This window comes from Eschrichtius robustus, chromosome X (assembly GCF_028021215.1).
Source record: "Eschrichtius robustus isolate mEscRob2 chromosome X, mEscRob2.pri, whole genome shotgun sequence".
In the NCBI taxonomy this organism is placed as follows: Eukaryota; Metazoa; Chordata; class Mammalia; order Artiodactyla; family Eschrichtiidae; genus Eschrichtius; species Eschrichtius robustus.
In genome coordinates this window covers 29,548,684-29,573,638 of record NC_090845.1, presented here as the reverse complement: position 1 = coordinate 29,573,638, position 24,955 = coordinate 29,548,684, and the positions used below count along the sequence as shown (strand labels likewise).

General features: G+C 38.9%; 1 protein-coding gene across 4 annotated transcripts in view; it reads left to right on the top strand.

The window, feature by feature from the left end:
- DMD (dystrophin) overlaps nt 1-24,955 on the top strand; it is a 1,739,631-nt gene that overhangs the window by 1,379,057 nt on the left and 335,619 nt on the right. For all 4 annotated transcript variants that reach the window (XM_068533306.1, XM_068533307.1, XM_068533305.1 and 1 more), the window contains one exon: nt 1,790-1,936. In XM_068533306.1, the coding sequence (XP_068389407.1) occupies nt 1,790-1,936 (147 nt within the window). The remainder of the gene's footprint in view (nt 1-1,789; nt 1,937-24,955) is intronic.

Here is a 24,955-nt window from a genome sequence, read left to right as displayed (position 1 = left end):
TGGTTACTAGAAACGCATGTTATTACCCAGAAGACAATGGCTCCGTTTTTGTAATCGTTGTTCTTGTCCAGGTTTCCCCAAATGGCATTTAAGAAATCTGTTTTCTAACCTTTCTATTATTCCATTTCACGTTTATGGAGTTTAACTGCCTCTCTCCATGGGCACTTACTATGATTCTTTTAATCCATGTATTTATTTATAAGGAAATGGAATAATATTTACTATCAATTCCTATAAAAACTTTCTTAGTTTCAGAATGATTCCTATGAAATTCCACTGACATGAAATCGAATAAAGATAAAAACATCTGATATGATTTTTTCGCATCTGTGTGCTCAGTCAGAACGGTTTCTTTTGTTTTTCTTTGTTAATTTTTTTGATATATAATTCACATACCGTAAAATCCGTCCTTTTAAAGTGTGTAATTCAGTGGTGTATAGTATAGTCACAGAGCTGTGACACCATCACTGCTGTCTAATTCCAGAATATTTTTATCACTCCCAGAAGGAAACCCATGATTCTTTAATATTTTTAATGACCACTTTTTAAAAAACTGTAAGTTCAACAGAGTGATTGCCACAATGTCCTGTATTATCTAAGAACTGTATAAGAGTCTTATACTCCATACGATACCACATTTTAGTGATGAGATATTCAGTTTGATCTGAGAGGATAATGCCATTCTTACTTAGAATGTACATACTGGTTCCTGTCATTTGGAGTCAGAAGGAACTGGAAGGTTATAGATGAAGTCAGTGTAAACAATGGTTTTATCAACAAAGTGAACCACAAAAATAACACCTGCCCAGATCAAGCAAGTCAAAACAGCACGTATAGCCAAGTAAGTGATGCTGTCCTTGTGCACAGACATTGCATGACACAAGCTGTTCTCCGAAGTGAGGGAATTCGTCCCTTAGAAATTGCTCATTGGAACACTGGGACATCATGCATCACGTTAAAGATCCATAAACGTCATCTCAATAGGGTAGATATGATGCATGGTAATATCCTCCCCGTATCTGCATAGGGTTCTTCCGCTCAACAGATTGTCATGATGCATTGCATCACAGAATCCTGCTGCAGTGCTTCAGAGACAGCTGAGGAGCCCCATGGGAGCCTTCTTCAGTCATTACTACAAGGACTAAAATACCAGGAGACCTGGAAGTCATTCTTAGGATCTGACGAAATACCCTAATCTCTAAATGAATTGATTTATTATGTAGTTGGTACAAAGTAGGAATGTAATATTTTATGATTGAGTACATCTTTTACTGTTAAAAAAGAAAGCATCCATTTTTGGTTGTGAGATGAGTAGAATTTAGAGTCTAGCAGCATTGTATTTTTCCTGTTACTTTGCCAATCCAGAATTTCTTTGGAAAAGTAATATAATTGTTAAGAATATGCACTTTGGAGGCAGACAAACCTGAGTATGTAACCCTGGTTCCTCAAGTTGGACCCATGGGGCCTTGGGCAAGGTTTAACCTCTGCAATTTTGTTTTCTCATGTATAAAATGAGAATTCTCCAACGACCAACCTCATAGTGTTTTTGTGTAGGAATAAAATCAGATTATGTTTGGACAGAGCTCATCACAGGATTAGGCACCTAGGAAGTGCTCAATAGATATTAGTTATCCACCCATTAACAAGTGTTCATTGTCATAATACCACTATAACAGAGCAAATGTTGCTGACACCTCCAACAAAATACGATACTTTGTAGTTCCCAGGTGCCTGCTTTTTTGCTTTAAATGTTCTTATCTTCCATTTTGCCCTTGACTATGTCACACAGGCACTTCGAGGAGAAATTGCACCTCTCAAAGAGAATGTAAGCCACGTCAATGACCTTGCTCGCCAGCTCACCACGTTGGGCATTCAGCTGTCACCATATAACCTCAGCACTCTGGAAGACCTGAACACCAGATGGAAGCTTCTGCAGGTAGGCATATTATAAGCATTGCGGTTCCTTCTGTCAGTAAGAGAATATACAGATAAAGCTTGTTTGTAAGGAACAATAAAATAATTTCTTCATGTGATACTCATGATAATATTTTGTGAGTGTAGGATATTTTGTATTATTTAATAATTCCCTATATGTATGTTTTCAAGCCTATTAATATTCATTTTTTAATGGCTTAGAGTTAGACTTTACTATCTCTTGCAATAAACATGGAAGATAACGCTGAATCATGCTGGAAGAACTAAATTACTGGCATGCAATTACTTTGTACTACCATTGCTTGGATTCTTAAAACATCTTTCCTTTTGGAATCCTAATTTAAATAAGAGTCAATGGTAAGACACATTCTAAATCTTTTAAAGAAAGATCATCCTATCACAAACCCACACAACGAAGTTTTTCATAGGTTTGCATAATAAATAAAGGGAATGTAGGTGTGCTCAAGGTCACACTTACTGGCTGTGGGACCTCTGGCAAGTTATTTACCTTTTCTGTGCCTCAGTGTTTCATCTGAAGAAAATGGGGATGTTAAATGTTTCTAAAACATTTGTCTATTATCAGGACGAGTAAGTCAAAATACATGGGAAATGCTTAGTAAAGTACTAGCCACATTCGCTGTGTGAATTCTAGTTCTTGGTGTTATTGCAGTTATAATTGTTATTATTATAGCATACAGGTTCTGGAATCAGACTTACTTGAAGTCACTTGACCTCTTTGTCCATTTCCTCGTCTCCAGCATGCTTGCTGTAATATTAAAGGAACTAATTCAGGTAGAGTTATTGGTACAGTACCTGGCTCACAGTAAGAACTCAGAAAATGTAATGGTGGAATAGGTGTGTCTATATGTTCCATGCGTGAAGGCCACCATTATACCCCCAAACCTTAAAACTGGTTTGACCATAGAATTAAGGAATTGTTTCTCTCTTTTTCTGGTTTCATAAGTTGCACAGAGTATGCTTCTGGGGACAGAGAGGAAAGAGGAAACTGGGTTTAAAAATATTTGTTTTCCAGATTCAGCTACTTATAATATGTTTACATTTTACTTCCAGTCTGTTTTAAATTGCAGATATCATTTTTAAGTTTTGTAATTGCAGATATTATCTTGCATTTTGTAATTTTCCCTTAATATTTTTTTATATACATTTATTTATTTTTGGCTGCATTGGGTCTTTGTTGCTGCGCTCGGGCGGTCTCTAGTTGTGGTGAGCTGGGGCTACTCTTTGCTGTGGTGCGCAGGCTTCTCGTTGCAGTGGCTTCTCTTGTTGTGGAGCATGGGCTCTAGGCGCGCAGGCTTCAGTAGTTGTGGCACGTGGGCTCAGTAGTTGTGGCTCGCGGGCTCTAGAGCACAGGCTCAGTGGTTGTGGCGCACGGGCTTAGTTGCTCCACGGCATGTGGGATCTTCCCGGACCAGGGCTTGAACCCATGTCCCCTGCGTTGGCAGGCGGATTCTCAACCACTGCGCCACCAGGGAACTCCCTCCCTTAATATTATAAAATGGGCTTTTTGTACATTACAATACTCTTTAAGTAAACATTATTATAATGGGTACATATTGAGATGAATATATTATAATTTATATTTGTATACTAAAAGAAAAACAAAAATATTTGTTTCCAGTGTTTCAGTAAGAAAAAAAATGATAAACCAGATTACTTTTCCTATTGGCAGTCCATTTAGGGGTGTGACTGAAAGTCCTGTTAAAGAATTGCTAGATCTTTAATAAAAACAAGTTCCAAACTCAAGACCTCTTGAGATCTCATATAATTTAATTTTTGTTGTGATGGATAGTCTTGAAATACATGTATGATAGATGGTTATAAGTGGCATTGACTAAAGCAAGACAATATATTTAAGAGATTGCATGCATTTCTGTGTGTATTTTCTCCATAGTGGTTAAGTACTATTAAAATCTTATCAGTTTCATCCTTAGTATGTCTCTCATTTTAAACATAAATAATGAAAGTAATAAATGTCCAAGGAAAACCAAAGGACACATTCATTCCATTCAAGCACTCTTGAACTATTATCTTAAAATTTCTTTTAGTGAGCTGAATGCCACATTTGCTTTCAGAATGTGATATAAATCTGTGACAATGGCATGTAAATTTACAAATGAGATAAAAATATTATGATAGGAAAAGTTAAAAAAAAAATCAATGCTAAGTGATCATCAGAGTTGCACTGTTATTTAAATATAAAGTATGAGAAAATATTAATAGCTTAATTTGTATCCATTCTTTAAAATGAATAAGGACTTGGTTATAAATATAGGGAAGTACATAAAAGAAGATAGTGTGATGTCGTGCAAAGAGTGTAGGAGTGAATAGTAGAATACCTAACTTCTAGCTGAAGCTCAGCTATTATTTGACCATGTTATCTTGGGAAAGCCATTTGACGTCTCCCAGCTTCTATTTCCTCGTTTGTAAAACGAGATAATGCATTTCGTCTTAGGTCACAGCCAGTTCAATCCTATGATTGTGTATGTGGATATCTGGGGGAGATACACATACGACAAAATTTAGTTTAGAATCAATGGAGTTGCTTCCTCTTCATAATACAAGCGTGACTTGTTGGGATTATGTTCCTCCTTCTATCAATATAGTTCTAACTTTTCAACCCCTCATCCCCAACACACATATAACACAGCCTTCTCATATTAAATAATTCAGTTTGCGGCATATGCTCTTATTGTGGCAAATTTCACACGTTGCTGTTTTTGAACGTGACCTTAAGAATAGGCTTAAAAAGTGTTTTTTAGCAGAAAGCTGAGAAATACAAGGTTTGGGGTTGCACATAACTGAGTCAAGTTGATTCCATTTTTTCCTTTGACCAGCATTCTAACCACTCTGCTATATTATAAATGTGAGTCCTTGTTCAGAAAGTGAACAAAGCAAGAAGTGAGGCTCATATCAAACAACTTTATCCCCATTACTGGAAGAGCAACTCATACATCCTGTTGAGAACCTTTTACATTTAGAAGAATGTATGTGAGACTAAAGCATTACCCAGCTTCTGTGGAGGGGAGTGTGAGCCCACCATTATTATGACATCATATTTCTATGAAAATAAAGAACTCATTCACTTACAGTGCTGTGTCAGTTAACTAAAATCATGACAAAAGTGTGAGTTCATCTTTGCTTCTGTGTCTGATAAGACAAAGAAAAACCAAGAATGGAGACTTGGGGTAGTGGGAAGGCAGATATAAGCCTAAGAAAAAGAGTCTTAGATTTGAGCAAATAGTGTAACAGAAGAAGTAGAGTGACATACTACCAGGCTATGTCTACTTGATATCAGAATATCCTGGGTTTAGTTACATGATCCATTACTTTTTCCTTAAGAAAGGCATGCTGGTTTTTTAGCTGTGTGTCATATCTCTCAAAATGATAGGAACACATAAACCACATAGATATGGACATCAATAGCAGTGTAAGACCCAGTCACAGAGTATCTGTACGTAGAAATAGAATGTATGGAGAGTTCTGGATTTATATTGAATCCACGAATAGAAGTATAGAGACATTGATTTGGCCATTTGAAACTCTCTGTGGGAATAAAATCCTATTTTCTCCCTCAGAGTAGACACGTTGGTGTGGATGTTTCTGTGAGACCATCGGACAATGTGTTTTTGACAAAGGAAACCATCATTCCTTGTAGTTACAAAGAGTTTTCATGTACATTACCTCACTTAATCCTCAAAACATTATGATTATGTATTATGATTACATAGTATCACTGTTCCCTTGTACAAGTAAGGAAACTGAGACTTACAGAGACGATAAGTGACACAATGACAGTCACACAGCTTTTAGGTGTCGGTCACGATCTGAATCAGTTGTGAACTGCAACTCCCTACCCTTTTTGTTGCCTCTTCTCACAGTCCTATTAAGTTTGGGCTTAACAGAGTCATACTTTAAAGCCATTTTGGGCAACACAATACTTCACTTTTTTTTCATGCTTCACTTCTTTTTTAAACAATTCTCAGGGATATCAACTTTGAAAGCTTCCTTTACAAACCAATGGATTAATGAGCCCAGTTCACTGTACCCCTTAAAATCACACCTGTCGTTTCAAATATAAAATTATACAGCATTATATTCCTCATTGTCTTTATAACTCAGCAATTGTACTAAAATCAACCAAAAGTGATTTTAATGAATTAGCTCTCAAAGTGGAACCAATGTTAATACCTGATCCAGTAGAAATGGGTATTGAAACCAAATGGGAAGAAAAACTGATGATAAACCTTTCTAATTTTGAAGCATTGCACACACTTTTAGTGCCATAGTTGTGCTCTTTAGTCACCAAACACAAGTCCTTTAGGGAAGTACTACTAGGGAATGTGCTACCCATTTCTCTGCATCATGAGTAAACCCATGAATAGCAACAGAAGCTGCAAATACACTTTAATATAAAATGTAAATGCTTCGTTGACTGTAGGACGTATGAAATGTAATCACTTGAAAAGTAGTAAATATGAAGACATTTCCATGCATGACATTCTTTAAATATGTTTAAGGACAGCAGCATGAATTATGTGTTTTTAAAGGTTTCCTAAGATTCTTCCAAGGTCATGCGGGCAGTTATATACTCCATCGTCACATCTCTGTGGTAACTTTCTGTCACAGGGATGTAGACCCTCATCTTCTGTATACTCCATTCCTTCTTTCATTCTTTCCTTCTTTCATTCAGTCGGCACTGATTAAGCATCTACTATGTAGCAAGCAGACATTGTAATTGTCCTATCTGGTCCAAGGACATAGTGACCAAAACTCCCTTCACTGCTTACGCCATCTTAAGCAAAGTTTGTTTGTTTGTTTGTTTGTTTTTATAAATTTATTTATGTATTTTTGGCTGCGTTGAGTCTTCGTTGCTGCGCGCAGGCTTTCTCTAGTTGTGGCGAGCGGGGGCTACTCTTCGTTGCAGTGCACAGGCTTCTCATTGTGGTGGCTTCTCTTGTTGCAGAGCACGGGCTCTAGGCGCGTAGGCTTCAGTAGTTGTGGCGCACTGGCTCAATAGTTGTGGCTTACGGGCTCTAGAGCACAGGCTCAGTAGTTGTAGTGCCCTGGCTTAGTTGCTGCGCGGCATGTGGGATCTTCCCAGACCAAGGCTCAAACCCATGTCCCCTGCATTGGCAGGCGGATTCTTAACCACTGCACCACCAGGGAAGCCCTTAAGCAAAGTTTTATAGATGAATTTTCTTTCATTACTTCCATAATGGCCCACCCTCCCTCCCTTTCTCCATCTTATAAACAAATATATATATCTATGTGTGTATATATATGTGTGTGTGTATATATATATATATGAGCTATTGCGACACTAATACTATAAAAGTAGTACCTTTTCAGATCTCTGGTTTACAAATTCTTCAATAATTTCTGACTGGGAGTTTGGTCTATGTAATAAGATTAGCAAGATTCGTGGAAGGACATGGAATCATATTTAGCTGGCCAACAGAAATATTTGCGTGGCTTCATTTTTTAAAAAAAAAAAACTAAACAAGATTTTTAATTGAAAAAAATTAAAAGTTCCAACGGAGAAGTTTCTGTTCTTTACTTGGGTGAGATAGGTTTTTGAAGCAGGCTTCTATCTATCTATCAGTTGGCCAAAAAGTTCGTTCGGGTTTTCGTAACATTGTACAGAACAACCCAAGCGAACTTTTTGGCCAACCCAATATGTATGTATGTTTGTCCTTATCATCATTGAGTACATGATTTGATCCTTTAAATGTGTTGATGGATTTTGAACATTTTTCTTATGTTCTTTTTTTTTTTTTTTTTTTTTAAGGATCTTGGGCTAATCATTTTACGTTGTGGTTTATGGGGTCCCTTCTAGGCAGGAAGTGTAGGTGATCTGGGCAGTCTGCTCCTACAAATAATGTGGACCGATTACCAACTGAGGGTGAGGAGAGGACAGCCAACTTTCTTCACTTCAGTTTTGCTGAGGGTTGGTTCTGCCAATGTCTCCTTAGCATGCCCTTCCTTGACTTTTTCTTTAATAAGGCCAAAAATGATTCTGCTTGTGGTTAGATCACAGAACTCAGAAGAAAATAAGTCTGTGGCCATTCTCAAAGGAAATGTTTTCCTGCATCAGTGGTTCTCAAATGTTAGTGAACCTCAGAATCACTTGGAAGACTTATTAAAACACAGATCACTGTATGATCACACTGTGTGTGGGCCCCACTTGCAGAGTTTCTGATTCAGTAGGTCTGGGATGGGGCCTGAGATTCTGCATTTCTAACAAGCTCCCAAGTGAGGCCGCTGCTGGTCCAGGGCCCACACTTTGAGAACCATTATTCTGCATTAAACACTTGCTGGGTACAGCTGGGTTTAAAAGGTTAAATATATATATGACTTCTGCAAGACATTTCGAGAACTTTAGAGTTAGACTGTGGAAAATAAGCATAATGTCATGCAGAAAATTCTGTATCAGGGGAGTGTTACTGTGCTACAAGAAGGTGGAGACCCAAGCGCTTGTCTTTGAGGCAGAAAGAAGAGGGTGAAGGGAACTTTTAGTAGATTCTTAGTAACACCATATGAATTTATAACTATAAATCCAAAATGTAAATATGGATAAATATAATAAACATAATGTAAATATGAATTTATAGTTACTATATTTCAAGACACATGATCTAGATGTAGATACTGAGCCCTTGAATGCAGCCAGTCCAAAGTGAAGTGTGTTGTAAGTGTAATATACACATCAGGTTTCAAAGACTTAGTACCAAAAAAAAAGGAATGTAAACCATCTCATTAATATTTTTGTATTGATTATATGTTGAGGTGATAATATTTTGATGTATTTGGTTAAGTAAAATATATCATTATAATTAATCTCACCCATTTCTTTTTTTTTTGATTATTTGAAGTTAGACATTTCTCTTGAAAATGAACCAAGTGAGCCTGTAGCTTCAAGTAAAACAACAGACAGTTTTTCTTTTTTACTTTTTCAATATGTCTACTAGAAAATTTAAAATAGCGTATGCAGCTCTCCTTATATTTCTGTTGGATAGTACTGGTCTAGAAGGTAAATATCAAAACCTAGCATGGATAAGAGTCACCTGCAGAGCTTGTTAAAATACCCCCCAAGACTCAGTAGGTATTGGCTGAAATCTGTGATTCTGCATTTCTGTCAAGCTCCCAGGAGATGCTGTTGATCCGTGACCACGTATAAAAGATTCGTTCCCAAACTGTGGGTCACAGAGTTTTACGGAGAGGTGTAGAAATATATTTTTGCATGAAGCATTGTCTGTAGCTAGAATACAAAATTGTCTTGCCCATATACCAGTATTTTTCATAAATAAGTAACTGCAGCTGTGGTTACTAAACTCATACAGATTTTTATCGGTCGGTCACTTTTTCACAATTAACAGATACTAAGTAATACTTTTATTATGTGGGGATCCTCTAAGTCTTGGAAAGTTAATATGGGATCCACAGGCTTGAAAAGACTGAAAGCCACTATCCAAAAATATTGTAGGAAAAATTATTCTAACACATTCTAAACTGTAGGTAGTTCTTGTAAAAAGATTTCAACTATAACATCGAGTTTGATGTGCCCTTTGGCAGGAGTTTTTTAAAGTTGAAGGTAAAGGAAATGAAAAGAACAAAGGAAAGAAGAATGTGTTTGTTTTAGAAAAGGTTGGGTCACAGAAGGATTTGTTGACATTAGGAATAGAATGACCCATGAAAAAAGGGACAATTGAGTTCTAGGAAAACATCTTTTCAGTAAAGAGAGAACAATCATTTATGCTGAACCTCATCTCTGTTTAAAAAACAAAACAAAACAGAAGTGAACAAGTCCCTTTAAAGATTTAAAGGAATGTGGACATCTAAATGTCCAGGCTAGTTACAGCCCTTAGAACACACTTAGGTTAAAGTGCACTGTCAAGCTTATGGACGTTTTCCTCAGTCATTGTGGTTTACAATGTTTTTACAGCTAATTGTACTTTATTCAAGAGGAATGGTACTGAAGTTGCCCAGGTACCCTTGAAAGTAACGTAGATCAGATGTTCCAGAGTCCAACCTCCTCACCCCAAAGAAGAAGAATCTAGTTTTCAAGGGCATACTTTATTATTTTTTTTTTTTAAAGGCATCAGGATGTGTGGGATTACAGGGAGAAAAACGAATGATGTAGGGAGTGTGACCAAAAAAAATTTATGAGGTACAAAATGAGAGTGAAGCCAGTAGGAGTCAAAGATATGTTTATGAGTTAGAATGAAAGGCATATTAATTTTTCTTAGAGATTTTATAAAGTGAACCAAAATCATTATGAAGTATGAGTTTGGTTACCTGAATGCTTGATCTTTCTGTACTACTTTCTTTCTGATTTGTTTTCATCAGGAACACTTTTTGCTAGTTCTGAAGCCAGCTACTGTGGCAATACATATAATAGTTTTATTATTGTTTTTAAAGATGTAATGTGTTCCTGTTAAATGTGTTTAAACAGCAGTTTTATGTATGTATGTATTTCTTTTAGCCTCTTGATCTCTCTAATTTCTTTTCAGAAATACGCATATAATTATGAGTACTTAAAATTGCCTTAATGCCCCTTTTCCTTCTCCCTTAGTGTGCAACTGACATTTGCCCTTTCCTCAGAATTCTCACTGCTTTATTCTTTATTCTTCTAAGTGTCCTTCTCCCTCCAGCCTGACCTCCCTCCTTCACTGCAGCCTGACCCCGCCCCACCCATTCTTCTGCATTTGTTTGCCCTGGTGGTTTGCTTCTTTGCTTTTCCCACTCTCCCGCTGCGTGTGAAACACTCCGCCAGCAGCTGCTCACATTTCCCAGGCTACGTCATGCACAACATTCAAAGAGCTGCTGTTCTCACATTTCCACCAGAAAGACTCCACCTCTTCTCCTTCCCTCCGCATTCCTCTGGAAATAACCCGCTTTCAGACCAAATGAAAAGCTGGATGTTAAAGCCAACTCTGTAAGTAGGACTGGAAACCAGCTTATGAAATTCACAAATGCTATTTTTAAAGGTCAGTACCACAAAGGGAATCTTAAGTTACTGTAGGTTGTCTTAATATTTCTTTATTCTTACAAATTCTATAATGTCCTTAAAATAATGATCATTATGATATAAGTTCTCCCTTCAGTTAATATATTCATTCATTTCAGAGGTAGAGCTGTGGTTGGAAAATATGATAAATTAAGAAAGTATTAGAAATACAGGTTTTTTTATACAGGGCCATACTTTTTGGGCCAATGAAGTCGCACAAGATAAATTCGAGAAGAATTGTTTTTAGTGAGTATTATGCACTGCTGAAATTAATGACGAGCACTTATCTAGCATTTACTGCCTGCCATTCACTATTCTAAGCACGTTTACGTGTACTGTATTCATGCTTTTAAGCCTCACAATCACCCTTTGAGGCAGATATTATTTTTATCCTCGTTTTACAGATGAGGAGAATGAGAAACTAAAAGATTTGATGGCTGGCCTGAGGTCACACAGCTGGTAAATGAGAGCCAGGGTTTGAACCCAGGCAGCCTGGCTGTGGAGTCTGTCAGAACGACTGACTATACAGTACCAGTTCTTTGCTATAAAGTTAGATACACATGACAGTATGTCCTCTTCATTTACAGTTCAAACCTTTAAGCAAAAAGTATAACTTTCTCCTTACATTCACTCATGTGTCAGGGACCCACCTGCATTAAGAGTTTAGGAAATGCAGATTTAAAGTAGGATGAGTACATGAACCTCAGACCACACTCTCAGGAATAGCCTGTTTAGAACCGAGTCTGAATCACTCACAGATTCAAAAGGAGAATCTCATCTGTAGAACCAGGAGGAATTAATCATCAAAGTCTTCCTGAAGTGTGCAGAAATACTCCTTCATTCAGTCAATATTTTCCATTTAATAAATATTTTTCTGGTCCCTACCCTCTGCCAGACTCTGTGCTATATAGTAGGGATGCAGTCATGGAAACACTAAGCACTCTCTGCCCTAATGGGGGTTATAGTTTCTTGGGAAGACAGACAGTTTAAAAATTCCCATATAATAATTACAAATTGTGGTAAGTGTTATGAGAGAAGATGCAGAGAAAGTGGCCTTCCAACTGAAACCTAAAGGATGAAGACAGGTCAGCTAAGTGACTTTTCTACTCATCTGTAGCTTTTATTCTAAATAAAAGCCTGAAGCTTGGGACTAACAAACAGAGTAGTAAAATTCCAGTATGTAAATTTAATAACTAGAAATCATTTGAAGTAATGGACTGCAGAGTTAATATATAATTAAGTCACATCAAAAGAGAATTTCCTATCATTCTCTATCACAGACAGCATCCTGTTTGCTTGCTTCGTGGCACTTAACGAAAATCTATAGCTATGTGTTTGTTTATTAAAAGTTTACCTGCACCACTTTGAATGTCAGCTCCGTGAAGGCGGCAGGGGCCCTAACTACCATATCTACTGATACTTGGCAGTATCTTTTACATAGTGGGCATTCAATAAATAGTTCTTGAATCGCTGAAAGCATGAAGTTAAGCAGAAATGTTGTTGAAAACTAAAATAAGTGGGAAACTATACCAGAGGGGGTATATTAGGAAACAAAACTATTATTTCTGAAGAAACAGTATTCATGTCTAGATCTGTGGATGTATAAAGTTTACCAATGCTTAAATAATTTTCAAAAATTCCAAAAAGAAAAATAATTGATCAAAAATTAAATGTGCATCCTTTACTCTGTGGTGAACATGGTTTACTCATATCTTAGACCCTTATCAACAATTAATGATCTGTCTGCTCTGATGACATGGAATATACTTAATATTACCTTTGGAGGAATATGAGATAAAATAGCTTTTCTTCCTCTCCCTGCTTTATTTTAATTTAGGTATAATTTTTTTTAGGTATAAATGACATATAATTATACTCATTTCAAGTGTACGACACAATGATTTGATATTTGTATCTATTGTGAAATGATCACCACAATTTGTCTAGTTAACATTCATCACCCTACCTAGTTACAAAATCTTTTTTCTTGTGATGAGAACTTCTAAAATAAACTCTTTTAGCATCTTCCAAATATGCAGTACAGTATTTTGTGTGTGTGTGCGTGTGCAAAAATGTTCATGGAAGCTTTATTCACAATAGCCTCAAACCGGAAACAACCCAATCCATGAATAGGTGAGCGAATAAACCTATTTGGTATATTCATATAATCCATTACTACTAGGTGATGGAAGGAATTAAAAAGAGCAAACTATGAATGTGTGTAACAACATGGATGAATACCAAAAACGTGTTGTGCAAATAAGCTGGACCCAAAAAAATAGATACTCTATGGTACCATTTACAAGAAATTCTAGAACAGGCAAAACTAATCTATGGTGAAATAAATCAGAATGGTAGTTGTCCCTGGAAGGTACAAGGAGAGACGACCAGGAATGGGCATGAGAGAACTTTCTGGGATGATGGAAATATTCTATATCTTGATAGGAGTTACAAGGCTACATATTTTCTGTAACCCATCAAACTGTACAATAAAACTTGTGCATTTCACTGTATGTAAACCATACCCCAATAAGAATGTTTTTTTAAAGACTCACATAATACCTAAGTGTATAGAATAAACCTTGGAAGTTTTTCTTAGCCTGACCATCTACCTGCACCCCGCTTTCCCTTGTCAAACACACACACTCCCCACTCAGTTTGGCCTGTTATCCTTCCAGGCTTGTTAATGCATTTACATGCCTACGTAACATACCCCGTCCCTCCCCCCAACACACATTTTCTTCTTACCTACACAGCATCAGAGCATAGATGTTGTTCTATGCAGAATTGTCTCTGAGAAAGCACATCTGACTGTCATTACCTCCCTGCCTCTTAAAGCTTTCTAATGGCTTTCCCTTGCCTTAGGACAAAGTTCGACCCCCTAACCCTGCTTATAAGTCCCCGGGAGGTCCAGGCCCTTCCTCCCTGGCCAGTCTCACACCCCCAGCTTCCTTGTCCGTTAGAGACTTCTTCCTGCCTGTGCTCCCTTGGCCTGAAACATTTCCACCATCCTCCTGCTTTTGATCTGGCTCTTTTTTTTTTTTTTTAAACTGTATCTTTTTCTTTCCCTCCTAGAGATTCTTTTTTTTTTTTTTTTTAAACTGAAGTATAGTTGACTTACAATGTTGCATTAGTTACAAGTGCACAGCAAAGTGATTCAGTTATACATACATATATATCTATTCTTTTTCAGATTCTTTTCCGTTACAATATGGCTCTTAGGCTCTTAATACACATTCTTTTGGTCACTTCTTTTTTTTTGGTTTTTTTTTTTTTTGCAGTAACCTTTTTTTTTTAACATCTTTGTTGGAGTATAATTGCTTTACAAGGGTGTGTCAGTTTCTGCTTTATAACAGTGAATCAGTTATACATATACATATGTTCCCATATCTCTTCCCTCTTGCATCTCCCTCCCTCCCACCCTCCCTATCCCACCCCTCTAGGTGGACACAAAGCACCGAGCTGATCTCCCTGTGCTATGCGGCTGCTTCCCACTAGCTATCTATTTTACGTTTGGTAGTGTATATATGTCCATGCCACTCTCTCACTTTGTCCCAGCTTACCCTTCCCACTCCCCATATCCTCAAGTCCATTCTCTAGTAGGTTGCAGTACAGTATTATTAACTGTAGTCGTCATGCTGTACATTACATCCCTGTAAAGTTATTTATTTTACAACTGAAAGTTTGTACCTTTTGATGCCCTTCACCCATTTCACCCACCCACCTCCACCTGTGGAAACCACCCATCTTTTCTCTGTATCTATGAGTTCATTTTTTTGTTTTGTTTTATTTGTTTTAGATTCCACATATCAGTGAGATAACACAGCATTCGTCTTTCTGAGTTATTTCACTTACACGTAATGCCCTCAAGGTCCATCCGTGTTGTCACAAATGCCAAGATTTCATTGTACATTTTCTTTATCCACTCATCTGTCAGTGGACACTTAGGTTGTCTCCATGTCTTGGCTATTATAAATAACCCTGCAATGAATTTGTAGAAAATGTGGATGAACTTTCATTTTCTAGTTTGATATAAATAGGATATACAGTATACACTCTTTTTTGGTCTCATTTCTTTCAGTCACCATACATATCTTGAGATTCATCCATGTTGTTACGTGAATCAATAGTTTATCCCTGTTTGTTGCTGACTAGTATTCCATTATATGAAAATACTCCAGTTTATTTATTCATTCACCTTTTAGTGGACTTTTGGGTTGTTTCCAGTTTGGGGCTATTACAAATAAAGCTGCTATGAACGTTCATGTACAAGTCTTTAAATGGACTTATGTTTTTATTTCTCTTGAGTAAATGCCTAGGAGAGGGACAGCTAGATTATATGGTAGGTGTGTGTTTAACCTGTTAACACAAAGCAGCTGTGCCATTTTACATTCCCACCAGCAATGGATGAGAGTTACAGTTCTTTCATATTCTCTCTAAATTTTGATATGGTCAATCTTTTATATTTTAGCCATTTCAATAGATACGTAGTAGTATCTCACTGTGGTTTTAATTTGCATTTCCCTAATGTCTAATGACGTAACTTCCAGCTTTCTTGTTATGAGTGCTGGCATGGTGTAACTTTTTTTCATTTGTTTGCTTTTTGCCTATTTGTATCTTTATATTTAATGTGCATTTCTTCTAGGCAGCGTATAATTGGATTTTGCTTTCTTTTAATCCAATCTGACAATCTCTTTTAATGGGGAATATTTAAACCGTTTATATTTAATGTGATTATTGACATAGTTAGGTGTAAACCTATCATCAAGCTACTTATTTTTGCTTCATCCCATTGGTTCTTTGCTTGTTCCTCTTTTTCTGTCTTTGTTCCTCTTTTTCTGTCTTTGTCTAGATTAATTGGAATTAGTGAATCCATTATCTCCTATGTTGACATATTAGCTATAACTGTTTTGTTGTTTTAGTGGTTGCTTTAGGGTTTACAGTATACTTCTTTAACTTATCACAGTGTATCTTTGAGTGGAATTAGACCACTTCACATATGATATAAGAAACTTTCTATAATATATTTCTATTTATCCCTTTCCAAAGTGTGTGCTACTGTTTGATCCTTTGGGGTCTTTGAAGATTAAGTGGGATTAGGTCAACACTCAGTCTAGGGCTAATTATTCCCCACTACTGAGGCAAGACCGTTCTCTGTACTCTACCCAATGCCCTCTGAATCTTCAGGGCTCCAGTATGATTGGTAGGAAATAGGCATTGCTCCCTGCCATATATGAGTGCTGGATGGTGTTATTTCTAATCCTTCCTGGTGATTTTTCCCCAGCCCCCCACAGTTTCCTCACACATGTGCTAATCAGTACTTAGCTAAATACTTGAGGGAGACCCTCTATAGATCTCTAGGGTTCTCTCTCTGTGCAGCTCTTTCCTCTCTGGGCTTCTGTCCTATGAATTCTAGCTATCCTAGGCTTCTCAGAGTCTCAGCTCGATCCCTTCAACTCAGGAAGTCTGCCAGGATCCTCCTGGGTTCTTCTTCCCGATGCTGTGGTCTGGAAACTCTCAAAGTAGTAATCTGGGACTACCCTAGGGCTCACCTCATTATGTTTGCCGTCTCTCAGGGGTCACTGTGCTTCCTTGTCTGATATCCATTGTCTTACAATCCATTGTTACATGTATTTTGTCCATGTTTTGGTTATTTCAAGACAGAGGTTAAATTTGGTCCTTATTACTCCATCTTGTTCAGAAGCAGGGGTCCTAAAATAGCTTTTGAAGTACTGGGTTTTTTGCCTTGATTTGGAGATCATACGCAAAGAATGTTGGAGGGAAGCACGTAATTAGTTGATAATGGGCAATCCTCCAGACACAGAGATGCTATTAGGCACTTACCAACATTGCACATACTTTGTTTTTCTTTCACAATAGCAGTGATTGCCTTGCACTGTTTCCATCATACTTTGCCTAGTTGTATTTAGGGCCTTGCTTTTGCAATCAAGTTGGCTAAGCCTCAAGCCTTAGTCTATATCTAAAGAATCTGGCCAGGGCCTAAAGCCAAAGCACAAGGTGCTCCAAGCATTAATTGGCCAATAGTACAGCTGCTAAATCTACTTTTAAAAGAGCTGAATATGTCAGTGTGTTTCATTGCTTTAAAAATATCCACTTTGAATTACTGAATATTTTAATATTCTTTATACTTCAGCAATCATTCTTTAAAAGCTTCTGTTTAATTATTTTTAATACTATATCGTTTAATGACCAATGTACTACCATGCATGTCTTATTTGAGGAAAGATGGCCTGTTTAAGTTGTTACTACTTATCAGTTCAGAGGATTTTAGTTCTGGAAGTCCAGAAATCCAACCCTTGATTTTACAGACATCACATGATATGTCATAGTTCACCCAGCTAGTTAATAATGGAACCAGAACCAAAAACATGTTCTATATTCTTCTCACATCGTTTCATTTTATTCCTAAAAACACATCCTTCAGTTTAAATATTCTATATTCTAAAACGTTTTTAAAAGGAATTACTTATCCAAATCCCACCAGTCTTGCAAGGTCCATGTGAAACAATGCGATAAAGACCGTGAAAGTGCTTCAGAAGCTGTTAAATACTATGAAAATGTAAGTTTTATTATTAGAACTGCAGTTCATTTCTGTGAAGCCTTTCTAAACTTTTTCACTTTTCTGAACTTGATTATGCAGTACCTTTTCTAATACATTTGTTCTTCCTCTATAAGAATTTAATCCTTTCTGCCCTGCTGCGTTGTAAAAAGAGGGACTCCTCTTTTCTAGAATCTACTGATATTTTATAGTATTACGCATCTAGTGGGTTCCCATTAAATACATGTCGAATAAAATTGAACCAAACTTCTTTCTAGATGTGTGGGCGAAAAAACTATTCTGATCCTTAAAAAGAAAAGGTACTTTCAAAGATTAGTTATGGTAACACTTGCTCTTTTATATTTGCAATAAAATTGTTTTAATTTGTCTTACATTCAACTGATGCAGCATGTCTGCATCTCCTTCAGGTTAATGTAATATTGATAATGTCTAACAACAGCTGCCTATACTAGCAAGAAAAAGAAGGTATGAGAGCACAGTCGTGAACTTCAGATTTTTCCCTCTGCTTTTGGCATGCCTTTCCTCTGAATTATAGCTTACATTTCTTTATTATCTCAGTTTGACTTCGTCTTTCTAAATATGCACTTCTGTTTCCATCAGTAAATATTTACTGAATTGCCTCTTCATGTACTTTCTTTTTGTAACATAGAGAACTCACATTTGGGTGGATCACTCTATACATGGCACTTGGGAAATATAAAAAGATTTTGAATTGCTTCAAACAAGTCAGGACCCCCAGTTCTCAGGCATAGTTTTCTCTTCAGACACTTAAACTTTAGGGGCAATAAAGTTATCCACGGAGCTAGAGCTATGGTGCTACACTTGGGAATTCTAACGTTAGCCTCTTTGCATTAAGTCCATTATCCATCATGTATCTCAGTATATTTCTGTGCAATACATAGAATTTTCCTTTCAGAGTTACCTTTCCTCTTCCTGAATGTTACCTGCTGCCTGTCTGCTGAGTGTACTCTTAAACCCTCTTCTTCTCCATGGGTAGTGGCCCCTTTCCTGCTGGGCAAATTAGATACTGATCCTGGTCACTGCAGCTTCCTTTCCAGCCTTTTCTGCTCCTATAGCAAGCATGAGAGTTCTCTGTTGGTAGTTAGGATCTGTCCCTAGGAAGGTGGGTCAAGTTGTCCTCAGTTAGGCCCCAGAGGAGTATTGTTTAATCTCCAGGGTGTGGTGGAGACACTATTATTTCCATTTCCCCAAACCTACTCCCTCTATTCTATACACGTACACCCTTCTCCCTTGCTGGCAGAGACCTGGCCTCTTCAGGATCTACCCTCCTCCAGATGACCATGCTCACACAGGAAGGCCTCAGCCCCAGGGAATGAATAATGACAGTACTGAGCTATTTCATGGTGATCTGCTGCTCCCCATCTCCTGGCCAAGCATCAGACATGGGCATTTAATGCAATCTCTGGCCATAAGATACAAAGGGAAGTCTGCTAGCGGAGCATCTGAGAAAGGTTCTCCTCACCCAGGGAGCTAAATGGACGTTCTTTTTCTTTTGGCTGCTATGCCTACTTCTTCCCTGTACCTGGAATGCTCTTCCCCCAGATATCTAAGTGAGTAACTCTGTCACTTTCTTCCAGTCTTGCTCAAATCTCAGCTTCTTAAAGAAACCTCCTTGAAAATTAACTACCCTATTTAAGCAGCAACCTGCCCTACGTCCCCCTTCCCAGTCATCTCAATTCAATCCCCCTTACCCTGTCATGGTAGTTCTTCTACAAAGATGTCCCCCCACCACCACCACCATGAACCATGCCACCAGTATACCTTGTATAGTCCCCTCCCACACTGAATCTGGGCTGGTCTTGTATTACAAATCAAAGGCACAAGTGACATGGCAAGATCCAAGCCTAGATCAGTAGAAGGCTTGCAGCTTCTATCTTGGTCACTTGGAATACTCACTCTGGGGGAACTGAGCTGCTATAAAAGAAGTCTGACTACCATAAAGTCACTGTGCTGTGAGGAGCTCTAAGCTGGCCACAGGGAGAAGCTGCATGAAAAGACAGAAATGCTTGGCCAGCCCCCAGCCGTTGGAGCCATCCCATGTGAGGCGCCAGCTGTGAGCAAAAAAAACTGCCTGGGCCATCCATCTCAGTCGAGCCTTCAGATGACTCCTGCTCCAGCTGCCATCTGACTGCAAACACATGAAAGACCCCAAACAAAAAACACCCAGCTGAGCAGATAGTGATAAATGTTTGTTTAAAGCCACTAAGTCCTAGGGTGGTATGGTTCTCAGCAATTGGGATAGCTGGCCTGTTTTTCTTCTTCCCATAACATTCATAATATACCGCAGAATTAACATATTTAGTATGCTTTTTTTAATTGTCTGTCTCCCACCATGAGAAAGCAAGCTTCAAGAAGCCAGGGATCTTGTCTGTTTTGTTTGCTACTGTATCCAAGGCACCTAAGAACCGTTCTTAGCATGGTAAATATTTGCTGAATGAACGAATGAATGAATGAATGAACCAGAACTCAAGTAGCTTTTCGTGAGTGTGTGGTGAGTTCACCTAAGGATGGCAGGGTGGAAAGATGGGAAGAACCTGAGTCCTAATAATGCCATTGTGCTTCTGAGTTACCCAGTCCTCTGCTCTTGCCTCTGCACTCCTATTCAAGCCATTTTGTGCTAGGTTTTCTATTACCTGCAGCAGAAAGCATTCCATCCGGCACATGGTCTTTCAGATCATCCTAATTTGCAGCCATAGGACTCAGACATGACTGAACCAGAGGATGAATCCAAGTGGCACACACCATGACATTCTCAAAACATGACACTCCTACTGAGTGAAGTACCTAGTTTATAATATATTCTTTCCTTAGTCCTTCTCCCAAGAGACCTCCTGGTCTCCCTGCAACAGACTATCTGGAGAGCCACCAATATGACTATAAGACACTTCTGGATATGTAACTCCAGAACTGGTTACAACTTTAGCTTTCTCTCAGTTCCCATAAGTCCCCATCCCATGAATTTGCCACACTTACCTGAATTTCTCAGACAAGCTGGGACCAATGCCACTCAAGCTGGAACCTCCACCACATAGCAAAAACCAAACATTATTTATTGCCTTTTACTTGCAATGAATTATATAAAACCTGAAAAATAAACAAGTAAATTAAGTCACTATTTGGTTAATGCTTGTATCCAAAAATCACTTTTACGTGAAATTCAGTTCAGTATTTTTTAAGTGACTACATTATGCTGGACAGACTCTTTGGCAGTAGAGACAAAGATGTTCATGACACATGCCCCCTTCAAGAATGATGAACTACAAACAGTACCATAAGGGCTCTGCTAGAGATTTGAGGTGAAAAAAGGTGATATTAACATGGAGACAGTTAGCTATTAATTTTGCCCCAGGGATGATATTTGAGCTTAGACTTGAACAATGAGTAGGGTTTCAAAAGGTAGAGAAAAAAATGTAAGACTTTTCTAGGAAGACAGGACAGCATAAGCAAAGGTTTAGAGGTTCAGGGAAATCTGAAATAACCTAAGGTTGTTAGAGTCTGGAATGAATGAGGTGTGGGATGTATGGGTAGGGAAGTGTAGCAGAGGCGAAACAAGTAAAATCGAAGTAAATGAAGTGTATGTAATTAGGAGAAAGGAGACATCATTAAACATTTTCTTCAAATCTCCTTTTGACTTTTCACATTTGTCACTCATAAGGAAACTCTGTTACACTAACATGATTTTTACCTTTTTTAGCTTATTTGGCCCAGGTAAACAAGGGACAGAAAGCTTTTAATGCAAAATATTCGTTCAACCTGAAAGAACATTGATGATTCCAGACCATTTAATGTTAAATATTTTAGAGTTCTAGATTATTTCTTTTTGGTTGAGCAGAATTTGTTTTCAGACTTTGAAAGTATATGTTTAGTTTGTAACAGACTAATTGCTCCTGCTTTCAAGCCAGTCTCCTGGGCATCAGCAGGTTCAAGTTCAGCAGGTAGGAATCTGGCCTCTGAGAATGTAGTCTACGAGTTAAGGAATGCATGATTACTCCTGTAATTACTTGAGAGGGGTCCTGAAATCCTGGTGGGGTTGATGGGGCCACCAGATAGCAGGGGTCAAAAATGTATAAGAGGTTAGGAATTCAGACGGGAGCTGCGGTGGGGAGTCAGAGTAAACAGGTTCTGAATATAAAAGATCAGGAATTCAAGTTGACAGTTAAGAAACCAACATCTCAGGGGCTTCCCTGGTGGCGCAGTGGTTAAGAATCCGCCTGCCAATGCAGGAGACACAGGTTTGAGCCCTGGTCCGGGAAGATCCCACATGCCGCAGAGCAGCTAAGCCCATGTGCCACAACTACTGAGCCTGTGCTCTAGAGCCTGCCAGCCACAACTACTGAGCCCGTGTGCTGCAACTACTGAAGCCGTGTGCCCTAGAGCCCGGGCTCTGCAACAAGAGAAGCCAAGGCAATGAGAGGCCTACGCACCGCAACGAAGAGTAGCCCCCGCTCATCGCAGCTAGAGAAAGCCAGCACGCAGCAATGAAGACCCGACGCGGCCCTAGATAGATAGGTAGAAACCAACATCCCAGAAATGTAAACCTCACTTAAAGGCTCTCCAAACTAGGACTTCACAATATACTCACCAAGGCAAGAACTAGTGTCTATTTACCTATGTGGTCTGGAGCGCAGGGGATTGCAGATGGTGTGATGGTTAGAATGCTTTCAGCAGTCAATAACAGAATGCCTGACTTAAAGGGCCTTATATTTGTTTTTCCCGAACTTTTCTGGCCACAAGAATCACCAGGGGCTCTTGATTACATTGCTAATTCCCAAGCCCCCCTGGCAAATCTGATTCAATAGGTCTGGGAATTTATGTTCTAAACATGAACCCCAATGGAACCTGACAAGTTTTGAAAATGCTATCTTAAATAGAGACATCGGATAATCTAATACAGTGGTTCCCAAACTTTAGCATGCATCAGAATCACCTGGAGGGCTTATTAAGCTACAGGCTGATGGGCTTCACACGGGGTTTCTGACTCAGTAGGTTTGGAGTCAATAGGGTCTGAGAGTCTGCATTTCTAGTTAAGTTCCCAGGTGATGCTGATACTACTGCAATCAGGAACCACACTTTGTGAGCCACTGGCCTAACCCAGCCAGCAGCCCAAAGGTCATCAGCTCTGGGGCTGTTTAATTCAGCAGCTGAGCTATAGTAGGACCGCAATTCAGCTTCTCTGGGAGTCTCTTGTCTTTCTCCCCATGATTCCAAGACGACTTCCCACTGCACCAAGCAACATATCCTCAGACAACAATATTCAAGGCAGAAAAGGAATAAGGTACAAGGATAACTCCATGTGGGGGGGGGGGGTGTGCTGGAGAAGAAAGAATTTCCCAGAAGCTCCCTAGCAGATTTTTCCTTATGTATCAGCCAGAACTGGGTCTCACTGTACCTGCTTTAAACGAGCCACCGGCTACAAGGAATAGTACTACTGTGATTGGATTAGACCCAATTTTAATTTTTCCCCCAGCACTGGGTCCACTGATGCTCAGTAGCTGATCATAATGGAGATTCTTTACCAAAGAATAAGAAGTGAATAGCTGTTAGGTAGGCAAATAGCTGGGAATGTCACAAATGGGTTCTGATACTAGTATGATTATAGGTAGGTTCAAAGATTTATTGATTGATTGATTGATTGATTGTTATGTTGGGTCTTCGTTTCTGTGCTAGGGCTCTCCCCAGTTGGCGGCAAGTGGGGGCCACTCTTCATCGCGGTGCGCGGGCCTCTCACTATCGTGGCCTCTCTTGTTGCGGAGCACAGGCTCCAGACGCGCAGGCTCAGTAGTTGTGGCTCACGGGCCCAGTTGCTCCGCGGCATGTGGGATCCTCCCAGACCAGGGCTCGAACCCGTGTCCCCTGCATTGGCAGGCAGATTCTCAACCACTGCGCCACCAGGGAAGCCCTAGGTAGGTTCAAGGTTGAAAATACTAATAAATACGAATGCTGGTAAATAATATATGATACTACCTTTGTTATCACCATTTGCAACAGGCTAGTAGACTCATGAAGAATTTGGCCCTGCATATTGAGGGAAAAGTGCCCTTTCAAAGCTCACTGTATACATGTAGTCATCTTGCTTTTATTATACCTGTGTATGGAATTGCAAGCTGTCCCTTCAGGTAATGAAATTTAGAGAAGTTGGAACCTGTATAACAGCAAATCAGTACTGAAGTTACAGGCAAAGCCTGTACTTGTAGAGACTAACACATAGGATAGTAAGGCTTCGTGACCAAAATTTAACAAATTCCATATTTATAGGCACCCAACATAGACAGCAAACAATGTAGAGTGGTGTGTCTTTTTAGATGTTTGCACCTCTCTCTTCATTCATTCAGAAAAGTGTATTTTTTGGTTAACAAACACATAACTCAGCTCTGCCCGGTATGCCCACGGCCAGCGTAAAGTGAAAAGCTGAGTTGTTTACTTGGGGCTCACATCATCCAAATACTATATTAAAGAATGCATAAAAGGTCTCTCCTGAATTATAAGGAAAATTTCCTAAGTTTTCTGCATTCTTTTGATAGTGGAAGGTAGTGACTAATGTAAGACTATCTCCTGTTTTATTTTTGTTTCCTTTCAAGAACTAGCTTTTGTTAGGAGAATTGGTAACTTTGAAAGAGGAGCTAAGCTAAGCTGACAAATACATTTCCTGTTGGTCAGTATCTAAAACTGTTTATTACTTCTTTTTTTCACCCACAATTTAGTGGTAAGTTTGCCCTTCACGTAGTGAAACTGATGTCTGCCACATTTGTCAGCCCCATCCGGCCTGACAGGGTTGTTGGTTTCAATGCCATAGGCTTGTGTCCAGAGACCCAGAAACTGAGTTTCAGAGAAATTTAGTCTATTGAGCTGGCACCCCATTCCATAATCATTAAGTTATGGTCGGGACATAGTATCTAGCCCCTCACCCTGACCTTGTCCACGAGAAGCCTGGGCAAAGACCATGCAACTCCATTAAAACCCAGATCCATCGGGGCACTCCCCTTCCCTGGGACAGATGGCAGTTGCACACGGGGCAAAATTGTGCATGATAAGCAAAAAATGGAAGTTTCCAAAGTGCTGTAGAATCACTGATAATTTGAGTACACTTAAACCTTCAGCAAGATTAATGACAGCATTTTCCCCCTGCTTCCTTTAGTTGCGAAGATTTTGTTTTTCCTTCTGGGTTGATTGCCTAGAAAATAGAAAAAGACCTTTGAGAGCCTTCGCCGGCAGAGGGTGCGTTCACCATGTGTGCACTGGGTCTCTGGCACTGTGCCCTGGGGCTGCATTCTCTATAGTTTGTCACACTCACACAGCGCGGTGTGACTGCTTGCCGTTAGTTTACTGTCTTCTCAGATGGAAGCAGGCACTGGTTTGCCAGCAACTTTTGGTTGTTGTCGTTTTTGAGAACC